General features: G+C 43.1%; 1 protein-coding gene across 1 annotated transcript; it reads right to left on the minus strand.

Annotated features, from left to right (window-relative positions):
* Nucleotides 1-862: 862 nt before the first annotated feature.
* LOC108177670 (counting factor 45-1) lies at nt 863-3,402 on the minus strand. The gene is made up of 2 exons (XM_070076889.1): nt 2,952-3,402; nt 863-1,566 (listed from the first exon to the last, which is right to left on the minus strand). The coding sequence occupies exon 2, from the start codon at nt 1,543-1,545 to the stop codon at nt 1,132-1,134; it is 414 nt and encodes a 137-aa protein (XP_069932990.1). The 5' UTR covers nt 1,546-1,566; nt 2,952-3,402; the 3' UTR covers nt 863-1,131.
* Nucleotides 3,403-12,383: the final 8,981 nt, after the last annotated feature.

Genomic DNA, 12,383 nt, shown 5'->3' on the forward strand with positions numbered 1-12,383 from the left:
GCTCCTGGCTTCAGATCAGTGCAGCTCTGGCCGTGTGGCCATCTGGGGAGTGAGCCAGCAGATGGAGGACCTCTCTGTCTCTACCTCTCCCTGTAACTCTGTCTTTCAAATAAATAAAATAAATCTTTAAAAAAAAATAAGTTCAATCCTATCTTACTTAACTTGTGTGTGCACAACCCAACTAAATGCAGCCACAAAGAAAGTTTTCCCATTTTAACACATAATGGGAAAGGAAGAAGAGAGAGTGAGGGGCCAGCGCTGCGGTGAAAGCTGACGCCTTCAGTGCCAGCATCTCATATGAGCATCGGTTCAAGTCCCAGCTGCTCCACTTCCAATCCAGCTCTCTGATGTGGCCTGGGAAGGCAGTGGAGGATGGCCCAAGTCTTTGGGGAGTGAACCAATGGAAGGAAGACCCTTCTCTCTGTCTCTCTCTCTCTCTAACTCTGCCTGCCAAAAAAAAAAAAAAAAGAGAGAGAGAGAGAGACAGAGAGAGAGGAGGAAGAGGAGGAAGAGGCAAAGCAGGGGAAGGAAGAAGATTAAGCACTTCCTTGTGAATGTGTGCCTGAAGCAGTAAGTACATTCATTTTGTTTAAGTAAATAGCATTTTCTGTCTGAATGATCTGAATGAATGGCTATTTCATCTTAGAATCCTAGTTAACCCTTATTTATTTGGTTTCACAAATCCAGCACAACTTTAATTTTCTTGAAGGTATAAACACATTAAGAATTAATTTATTGAAGTTCAATATGTTGATATTTCTCCAGTCCACTGAAAGCTATAAATTCATCTTCATATTCAGGGAGAATAATTGGGATTTATGTAAAAGGGAAGAAAAGTTTAATTTTAAAAAAACCTGCCAAATTGAGATTTGAAACAAAATTTACTGTTGCAAAGTACATGTTCCACAGTATTTTTCCCCAGTGAGGACTACAGATAACGCTGGACTGAAAATGTAGGTCCAAGGCACAGGGTGAGTGGCTGTTTAAGGAAGCAAATCTCACGCGTTTCTTGGAGGGGGGCGTGGCAACGGAGAAAAGAGAAGGGTTGGGACCTCGCAGTGGGCCCACGGTCCTCTCACTCCTCCAGGGGGTTTCTCAGTGCTTCCCACGGCTGCAGTGGGAGCCCCGGGACTACTGGCCGCTTCCTCGGCCGCTGCCGCTGCCGCTGCCGCTGCCGCTGCCGCTGCCGCTGCCGCTGCCGCTGCCGCTTCCGCTGCCGCTGCCACTGCCACTTCCACTGCCGCTGCCGCTTCCGCTTCCGCTTCCGCTTCCGCTGCCACTTCCGCTTCCGCTTCCGCTGCCGCTGCCACTGCCACTTCCGCTGCCGCTGCCATTGCCATTGGTGCTGCTGCAGCAACAGCAGCGGGAGCTCTGGTGCTGGCCTTGAAGAGACTGACAGGCTCTGTGGTGACCCAGGGAGCAGCCACCATCCCCAGAGCTGGAGTCACAGGAGGAGGAAACTAGAGGAGGGCTTGGGGCTGGGGACTTGAGTGCAGCACATTTGGGAGGGGACTGGGACTGCTGCAGCGTCTTCTCACAGGACATCTTGGTGGTATTTAGGTCAACCTGAACGACAAAACAAATTTATACAGAAACTCAATATACAGAGCCATTAATTCTGTTCCTATTTTTTAAATCCCTCGCTAAAGTGAAGAGAACTAGCTAAAAACACACACAGCTACAGAAACCTCTTTGATGTAAAGAATATGTCTTCATTACACTTCTAGGGGTTTCCACTGTTCTTGGTTATTTATCAGGTGAGTAAAAATGGCTGCTAAAATAGTAAATAGAGCAACACTGGAAATACCAGAATGGATGTTTTGTATCATTTCATTTCAGACATGTTAAGTTTATTCCACTCTACACACATGAATCTATCTAGAACTGGAGTCCATAGCTTGGTAGAGGGGCAGGCGCTGTGGCACAGCAGGTTAAACTGCCACTGGGAATGGCCACATCCCTGTATCAGAGTGCTGACTCAAGTCCTGGTTACTCTGCTTCTGGTCCAGCTCCCCACTAATGCCCCTAGGAACCAGCAGTTGGTGGTTCAAGTACTTTAGTCCCTGCCACCCTCATGGGACATCCAGATGAGTCCCTGGTTCTTGGCTTCAGCTGACCCAGCCCCAACTATTGCAGTCATTGGGAAGTGAACCAATAGGTAGATGAGTCCTCCCCCCTCCCTTTCAAATAGATATTTTTTAAAAAAAGAAAGTAGTCATGGCCGGTGTTGTGGCATGGCCAGTAAAGCTGCTGCTTGCAATGCCAGCATCCCATATGGGCATTGGTTCAAGTCCTAGCTGCTCCACTCCCAATCCAGCTCCCTGATAATATACCTGAAAGGGCAGTGGAAGATGACCCAAGTGCTTGGGCCCCTGAACCCACATGGAAGACCAGAAGAAACTCCTGGGTTTGGACACCCCAGCTCCTGCAGTTGTGGCTATTTGGGGAGTGAAGCAGCAGATGGAAGACCTTTCTCTCTGTGTCTCCCTCCCTCTTTCTAAACTCTGCCTTTCAAATAAATAAGTAAATCTTTAAAAAAAAAAAAAAGAGTAGTGGAAATACATGCACACATGCACATGCTTACATAAATATTTTATACATATTTATATGTATATATTGAGGTGGAGAGAGGGAGAGAGAAAGAGAAGAGAGAGAGGGAGGGAGAGAGAGGTCTGCACCCATGGTCAGAGAAAAGCTTCCTTGAAGGGATGGGCTGAGCACCAGCAGGCCACTCACTGGCAGGGCTACAGCAGTCCCAGATCACTTACCACCTCCCTATCTGACCACAAGGACAACCCTTCCCAGGTCTGCCCCTGCTTTGTCCGGAGCAAACCATTACTGCTGGCCTCTCTCCTTGTCCACACTGCAACCTTCATACTTCTCTCTGTTTCTCCCAAAGTCACTCTTCAGCCCATCCCCATTCCCCGCTGGGTTCCCATAAAAGCACTCACCCTAGTCTCAGCCACAGCCACAGCCACAGATGGTCCCTGAGGAGTGCAGCAGATGAGGAGTCAGCAGTAGGAGTATGTTTTTATATTACAGGGCATCCTGGGCTGGGCTTCGGATGAGTCGTGCTTCTGGAAGCGCTTGTGGGGTTGTTCCTGATGTGCCCTTGTCTCTGATTTCGTCTCCTCCTAAGCTGGGCCCTGAAATTCCCAGGCAGCCCCTCTGGGACTGGGTGCAACAGGGTGGTTTCTATGGGATTCTTAATGTAATTCATCCATTTCCCGGGTAAAGGTCTCAAGGCATAGCCTTGGAACTTTGGCTCCAAGTGTTATCCACCCAAGTTGGAGGTTTGCTTCTCAGGGAGTAGAAATAAGTAGATGTCATATGAAGTAATTCATTTGCAGCAAATAAAGAGACCACAGAGAATTCCCAAAGCCATGGCTCCCCGAGCAAATGGAAGTGGGTGTGTTTTATCTTAGGACATGTGAATATGCAAAAGAGCAAGTACATGTCTTCACATGAAGGGGTGGGCAGAGGCTCACGCAGGGACAATTCAAAGACAGGCTAACACTTCAATCACATGTTTATGGCAATGAGGCTTAAGCTCCCCATGTTGCAGAGATCTTAGCACTAAAATGAGGAAAATGTTAACTCTCAGTCATGTGCACATCCTGTTATCGCGGCTGTGGTCATGACTGGTTCCAGCTAAATTCTTGAGTCAGTTGATGTGCCTGTTTCCTGTGTTTGGAACTGAAAAAATCGCTTGGAGGAAATGTTACTCTTTTGCCTGCTTGCCCAAAGACAGAACTTTTGCAAACTCTCATTTTGTGAGTTAGAAAATCTCCCTCTGATTTTACCCTGTTCTTCACTCTTTTGTTTAAAATTTATTTATTTGTTTATTTGAAAGGCGACTGTCAGAGAGAGGGAGAAAGAGAAAGAGAGATCGAGAGGGAGAGAAAGAAAGAGATCTTCCATCTGCTGATTCATCCCCCACATGACTACAACAGCCATATCTGGGCCAGGCCAAAGCCATGAGCCAGGATTCCACCCAAGTCTTGCACATTGGTGGCAAGAGTCCAAGTATCTTCTGTTGCCTCCCCAAGTGCATTATCAAGGAGCCAGATCAGAAGCAGTCAGAGCTTGAGCCGATGCTCTGATGTGGGATGTTGGTATCACAGGTATTAGCCTAACCTACTGCACAACAATGCCAGCTGGTGCTGTGGCATAGCTGGTAAAGCCTCCACCTGCAGTGCCAGCATCTTATCTGGGCACCAGTTCAAGCTCCAGCTGCTCCACTTCCAATCCAGCTCCCTGCTAATGCATCTGGGAAAGAAGCGGAGGATGACCCAAGTCCTTGGGCACCCGTGCCCACATGGGAGACCCAGATGAAACTCCTGGCTCCTGGCTTTGGCCTGGCTCTGCCCCAGCTGTTGTGGCCATTTGGAAGGTGAACCAGAGGATGGAAGACTTTCTCTCTCTCTCTCTCTCTCTCTCGCTCTCTCTCTCTGCCTCTCTGAAACTCTGCCTTTCAAATAAATAAATAATCTTAAAGGGGGGGGGGGGGCATGCGACAAAGGTCCATCTTCCGTAACTGCCTCTTGCTGGTATTGGACATCATCATGATGCCAATTCAGCAGCAGAACTGTTCACCTGCAAACCTAAGATAGCTTTGAGGGTGCCCAAGAAGTAAACCCTAATTTAACACATCCCCATGTAACAGTAATCTGTAATTTATATAGCTTTAATTTGGTCATAAACTGCACAAGTGATTAAGTGTATGGGGTATGAAGGGCAAAAGGAAAAGAATGGCCATGAATGACCCTAGGAAGGACTTTTTATTCCATTTCATATTTGCTCTGTAAGGTCAGGCTGACATTTTTGTTAGCCAGGCGGCTTCTTCTGGCAGTTGAGTTGTACTGTCTTTGATAGGGTCACTTGTACTGACATAGAAACAGTGGGATGTGTCAAAGGATAATCTAAGACAATTCTTCGGTTAAGTGGGTTGTTAATTAAATGGAGATCTGTGGTTCTGGATTCGACAGGGAGTTTGAATCGTTAAGCAATGACCTCCCATAAGTTATTTCAGAGGAACTAAGCTTCTGTTTGTATTGGAGCTGCCTTTATCCAAGTCAGAGCTATTGGCAGTAATTTTAGTTAATGTTCCTGTGTCTCCTAGCAGTTAGCCAAAGTTTAGAAAGGTAAAGGGGATTCATGGAAACTGGAGAAATTCTCCGTCGGGATACAGCAGCATTTCTGTCACTGCAAGTGCTGAATTATTTCTTTTTATGGCCTCTGATTCCTTCTTTGATGCTTTGATGACCACAACTACTTTCTTTTTGGGGAGAGGGAAGCAGGTACTGCTTCTAATAGTTGAGAATTTCTAGCCCATGTTTAATTTTTTACTACTATTTTAGGAATTCCTCTTTCTTTTTAAATGGTTCCATATGTGTGACCCACATAGCAAGCATACTTAGAATCTGAGTGCATTGTTACTATGTTCGGCTTCTCAATCCCAAATTTCTAGTTAATGCAGTCATTTCTGCCTTGTGAGCTGAGGCCTGATGCTAGTCCCTTGGCCTTTGTGCTTGCATGCAAGGATACTAGGATACAAGGATGCAAGGATTTCTCTGCCCATTATTCAGGAACCTTCTCCCATCCACAAACCATATTTCCTCAGCATTAGGTAGGAGGAGTTCACTCTGGATATTTTCTAGCTAGAGTGGACTTTGTCAGTCACCTCTGAGCAGGCCTGAGTAATAGGCCCATCGGGATTAGGGGGCAGGGTAGCTGAGTTCAGGATATAACAGTGTATTTAGGAGTTCTGAGGAGCGTCTGGCAGCATAGCTTGATATTGTAGTGCTCTATGTGGACACAGCTAAACATGTTCTTTACTCTCTAGTGACTGGAGACCTGATGAGGAGTCCATATCATCGAAGGTTGGCCTGTAGTCATGTTTCCTGCTTCTTTAATTAAGAAGCAAGTGGCAGCTGTAGACCCTAACCATGGGGGCTGTCTTTTTGCTGTGGTGTCTAATTGCTTTGAAAGTATTTTATACTCTTTTTAAAGACCCCAACATCTGACCTAAAACCCCCATAGTTATTCCCTGCCTCTCATGGACATCTGCATCAAATGGCTTATTTATATTGGGTAAAGCTGAGGCAGGCATTGTGACACAGAGGGTTAAGCTACTGCTGGGGATACTTGCAAATAATGTAAGAGTACAAGAGATCAAGTCCCGTGTCCACTTCTGATCCAGCTTCCTAATAATGCATTGGAAGGCAGCAGGTAGTGATGCAAGTACTTGGATCCCTGCTAGCCACGTGGGAGACTCAAATAGAGTTCCTGGCTCCTGGCTCACCCGGCCCAGCCCTGGCTGTTGTGAGCATTTGGAGGGTGAACCAGCAGATGGAAGATATCCTCTCTCTCTCTCTCTCTCTCTCTCACACACACACACACACACACACATCCTGTCTTTAAAATATAATATAATAAACTTTTTTAAAAAATTGAGTCGATCCTGTGCAGGTGTATTCATAAGCAGAATTTTGAGCATATTGAAAATGTTGCCATATAACTTATGCTATTCAAACAGATCTGTTTCTGGCCCCTGTAGTTTATTATGGAGAGTTTTGCCATCAATCTAAAGTTCAGGATCCAAATGCAGTCAGACAATGCAAACGTCAACATCCCCACGAATCCTTATAGCTGTTTATGAGTTTTTGGCAGAGCAAGTTGGAATATTACTTTGTTTTCTTTTGTTTTTTTTTTTTTTTAAAGAAGGTTGTATTGTCCTTTGTAAATATTGACTTTCAAGTATTTCAAAAATTTTCTTAGGTATTTGGGCTTCTCTTTAGACAATTTTTATCCCTTTCTGGCTAGAAAGTTCAGCATAGCTACAGTGTCCTTATTCAAGAGTTCCTTAGTAGGACTGATACTCAGAATGTCATCTACATACTGTAACACAGAGCTCTGTTTTAATCTTAACTCCCCTAAACCCTGACCCAGAACTTCCCGGAAGATAGCAGGGAAGTTTGTAAACCCTTTGGGTAAAACATTCTAGTGCTGCTTTTGCTCTGGAGGGAGTCTGAGTCCTCTCAGTTAAAAGCAAATGTCTCATTAGATTTAGCACCTATGGTATCTGGGGAGGAAAAGCATCTTTTAGATCTAATACTGTATGTAATGTATTTTCCCCAAGGAAATCAGCCTGTAGGGTGTAAGGTTCAAGTACCATGGGATGTATGACTTGGCCTCTGTGTTGATAGCCCTAAGGTCTTGAGCAAATCTGTATTTTCTTACTCCTAGCTTTTTAATGGACAAAATTACAGTGTTAACATGGGGATCTGCATTGCCTGATCCATACTCTAAGAGCCTACTGATAACAGGAAAGATTCCTCTTAGAGCTCCTGGCTTTAAGGGATTCTGCTTTTTCCAGAATAATCTGTTTTAATTCTAGGCCACCTGTTCCACATGTCCTTGTGCCTACATTTCCGAGTTAACTTGGCTCAGAACATTTAGAGAATTTTTTTCCTTTTACATTATACATATATATGTATATGTATAATGAAATGTAATCCAGATATAAAAAAGAATGAAATCTTATCACTTGCAGAAAAATATTTGGAACTGGAAGACATAATGTTGAGTGAAATAAGCTAAACACAAAAAGATAAATACTGCAGGTTCTCCCTTATATGTGGGATCTAAATTTTTTTTTTAGAAAAAGAAATAAGGGGCTGGTGCTGTGGCATAGTAGGTTAAGCCTCTACCTGTAGCGCTGGCATTCCATATGGGTACCAGTTCATATCCTGGCTGTTCCTCTTCTAAACCAGCTGTCTGCTTATGGTCTGGGAAAGCAGTGGAAAACAGCCTAAGTGTTTGGGCCCCTGCACCCATGTGGGAGACCTGGAAGAAGTTCCTAGCTCCTGGCTTTGGATTTGCCCAGCTCTGGCAGTTGTGGCCATTTGGGGGGTGAACCAGTGGGTGGAAGACCTTTCTCTCTCTGCCTCTCCCTCTCTCTGTCTATAACTCTGTATCTCAAATAAATAAATAAAATCTTAAAAAAAGGGCAGAAATAAATGACTGTATCAGTTTCACCACAAATACAGTGTTTTGTCTAACTTTGTTTTAAATCGTTGTCAAACTGATAGGAATTTATATATATATATATATATATATATATATACACATATATACGTATGTGTATATCACATTTTCTTTTATCCATTTATCTGATAATGGACACGATGGTTGATTCCATGTTTTGGTTATAAACAGGATTTCTACAAGCATGGTGGAGCAGGTATCTCTTTGATACAATGAGTTCATTCCCAGTAGTGGGATTCCTGGATCATATGGCAAGGCTACATCTAGATTTTTAAGAAGTCTCCGGAGTGTTTTCCACAGTGGCTGCACTAATCTACACTCCCACAAACAGTGGATAAGTGTTCCCCTTCCTCCACATCCTCACCAATATTTATTGCTCCCTGTGTTTTGGATAATAGCCATTCTTACAGGGGTGAGCTTTTGATTTGCATTTCCCTGATGGCTAGTGATTTGAACATATTTTTTTCATATATTTGTTGACCATTTGTATTTCTTATTTTAAGAACTGTCTATTCATGTCCTTTGCCCATTTCTTAACTGGATCAGGTATTATTTTGTTTGAGTTTTTTGAGTTGCTGTATATTCTGATTATTAATGCTTTGTTGGATACGGAGCTAGCAAATATATTCTGCCATTCTGTTGGATGTTTTCTCACTTTGTTGATTATTTCCTTTGCTGTACAAAAGCTTCTGAGTTTGATATAATCATAATTATTTAATTTTGCTTTTATTGAAGAAGTCATCAACTAAACCAATGTCTTGAAATGTTGCCCCTACATTTTCTTCTAGAAATTTCACAGTTTCAGGACATGAAATCCAGTCTGTCAGTTAATGCTGCAAGAGAGAAGTTGGGCATCCTTGACAAGATTCAGTCACCCAGTGGCCCTGGAGGGACTCAGTCCACACTGTGTCACTTTCCCTTTCACAGTGATGACAGAGTGGACTCAAACCCACACTTTGTCATCAGAGGATACCCAAACCCACACCTTGTGACTCCATCAATGATTAGTCAAAGTTTAGACTACTCTCATTCCCTACAGCCTCAAGACTGGGGCTCCCTTTGGCTGGGTTGTGTGGTTTCCAGATTCCAGAAGCCAGGCTTTAAACAAGCTTTGTGAGACAACTTAAAGAAATAACTCATAGCCATACTATGGGACTAGCACTACTACTTCTGCCAAGAGATCCTCCAATCAAAACGCCCGGGACAGCTCCTGGCTTCTTGAGGTGGGAACAATTTTGGACTAATGATATTGACCAAGAATGGAGCTTCTTCCATGTGATCTGATCCCTAACTCCAAGTTGCATAAACAGCTGCTTCTGCTCACTGCTCCATCATTGGTGACTAAGGAATCAGCAAAACAGGACTCCTGAGGGGTAGGATCACCAAAAAAATTTGTCACAAAGGCAGAAGGGTCTAATGATGTGAAATCCTTCTTTCCTAACCACCCTCCTGAATGATCTTTACTCAGTAACTCAGGTAGATCTTTTGGCATCAAGGGTTCCAAAGCTACCCCCAGATTGGTCCTCCAGTGTATTCTAGCCGAGTTTCAGTCAGAGACTCAGGCCTTTTCCAGTTTGGTAGTCCTGAGAGGCTGGTCCAGTGTCCCAGGTTTCATCTATTCTTTTAAAGAAAATATTCTCTATATTTTCAGTTCAGGAACAGACCCCATTCCTGTGTCTGGAGAGGGATACCCTGAGTTAGGCTTCCCTAGTTTTAGAATTTTTCTTTGAAGAACCCTTCAGCCTGAAGTTCAAAGACTATTATGTTTGTCTACTTCACTTGTTACCAATATATGTGTAGATATTAACACGTCATTTGAGTAGGAATTTCTGCATTTCCCTGTTGGATATTATCTATGCAGTTCTGCCTCATTTAAGTAGCTCATGAGATGAGGTCAGGTTGCTTTGAGACTTCTACCAATCTAGGAGCCTTTCATTAAATTTTCTCTCTGTCAACTGCACACACAAATACATGTACATGTGTTGCATCTTTACAACTATTTAAAAAGTAATGATTAATATTTTCTCAACAAACATGCATAGAGGTCACTATTACAAAGAGATAGGAAAAGAAAACTTCTCTTTTATTCACCAAGTCACTCCAAACAGACAAGAAAAATAAAGAAATGTGTTGCGAGTGGCCCTCACTCTCCACGTAAAGTCTCCAAGGTAAACAACTCTTCATGAAGCTCAAAAAGATTCATTCATTGTTCCCATTCTCACACAGGTTATATATGAACACACACACACATGCACACACACGCGTGCACACACAGAGATACACACTCGCACACATGCACACACACATGTGCACACACACGCACACACACAGTTAATTACAGAGTACTTCTGGAAATATCTACTAGACAGTTGCCCAATGGTTGCAAATTTAGTTGATAATAATGGCAAGGAAGACTACTGAATCTCTAGCCTACATTTTCTCAGTATGAAGACAGTAATTATCTGCTTTTATAGCAACTTCTGCTATAGCCAACTCCGAAAATGAACATTTGGAAAGCAGAGGTGGAGTGCTTGGGAAGAGGGGGTTGTTTTCCGGCAAATCTGTCTGTAGGAATGTCCTCACCCTCTGTATCTCTCCCTTCCCATCCTATGTCCCGAGTCCTGGGTTCTTATGACTGGGCAATTATTAGCTAGAGAGAACTGTTGTAAGAAGCAATAACTAGCTACACACGAGCACTTGGTATGTGACCAGTATGTCCTGTTACATGAAAAATGCAGGTGAGGGGGCGGCGCTGTGGCATAGCAGGTAAAGCCTCCACCTGCAGTGATAGCATCCCATATGGGCACTGGTTTGAGTCCTGGCTGCCCCACCTCCAATCCAGCTCCCTGCTAATGCACCTCAGAGAGTGGTGGAGGATGGCCCAAGTGCTTGGGCCCCTGCATCCACATGGGAGACATGGTTGAAGCTCCTGGCTCTTGGGTTTGGCCTGGCTTTGCCCTGGCCATTGCGGCCATTTGGGGAGTGAACCAGTGGATGGAAGATCTCTCTCTCTCTAACTCATCTTTCTGTCCAATACAGTAGCCTATAGTCACATGAGTCAATTAAACACTTAAAAATAGCTAGTATAAATTGAGACACGCTATAAACATAAAATAAACTCTGGCTCTGAAGACATAGAATAATAAAACATCTTATCTGAGGTGGGCATTTATCATGGTGCTTAAAATGCTGGTTGGGATGACCGTGTCTCACATCAGAGGATTTGGGTTCAATTCCCAGCTCTGATTCCCGATTCCAACTTCCTGCTCATATGGAGCTGGCGAGGCAACAGTGACGGCTCAAGTAGTTGGGCTTCTACCATCTACATGGGAAAACCTGGATTGACCTGGCCCACCACAGCCATTGTGGGTATTTATGGAGTCGTTTGGTGGATAGCAGCTCCGTATGCATGTCTCTCTCTTTGCCCCTCAAATAAATAAACAAAAAAATTTTAAAAGATCACACTTCTAAATGACCTAAGAATCAAAGCAGAAGTTGCAAAGGCAATTAGAAAATATTTTATTTGAATGAAAATTGAAATACAGAGCATCAAAGATTATTGGATATAGCTAAAGCAGTGCTCCAAGGGTAATTTATGGCATTAAATGCTTATAGTAGAAAATAACAAAACTCTCAAATTAATAACGTAACCTGTTTCTTAAGAACCCAAGAAAGGTACATCAAACGAAACCAAAGACAAAATGAAGAGAATAAAAGAATTAATATCATAAGTCAATCATGTTGAGAACAGAAAAATAGTAGAGAAAATACTACTAAAAACTGACTTTTTAAAAATAAACCAATACATTTTGCAACCCTTCAGCCAGAATGACAAGGAAAAAAAGAGATGATCCCATGATCTCACTCACATGTGGAATCTACAAAAGTTGATTTCATAATAGTTTAGAGTAGAATAGTGAATATGGGGAGCGTGGGAGACTGGGATGGAGGGGCTGGGGAAGACTCAGTCACAAACGGTTACTAAGTGGTACTAAGGAGAAATAAGCTCTAGTGTCCTACTGCACCTAAGGGTGACTAAGATAGCAATGTGTTGTGTTTTAAAAAAGACAGAAGAAAAGATGTTGAATGTTTACACCAGAATGTTTTGAAGAGACAGATATGCTTACAGATATGCTTATGATTCCAGCGTTTCACATGATATACACATATTGGAAAATCATGTGCTACTCCATAAATATATACACATGTGAACAATTCTATATGCCAATTAAAGTTTTCAAATGAGACAGAAAGAATGAATCACAGGCATTATTTATGTTGATTCTTTCAGCAAATTGGCTTCCTTCAAATTTCATATGGCATCTTGATTTTCC

Source organism: Oryctolagus cuniculus, chromosome 7, assembly GCF_964237555.1.
Source record: "Oryctolagus cuniculus chromosome 7, mOryCun1.1, whole genome shotgun sequence".
NCBI classification, from domain to species: Eukaryota; Metazoa; Chordata; class Mammalia; order Lagomorpha; family Leporidae; genus Oryctolagus; species Oryctolagus cuniculus.

Coding starts and splice junctions, on each gene's coding strand:
- LOC108177670 (XM_070076889.1), bottom strand. CDS start 1,545: ATGTCCTGTGAGAAGACGCTGCAGCAGTCCCAGTCCCCTCCCAAATGT.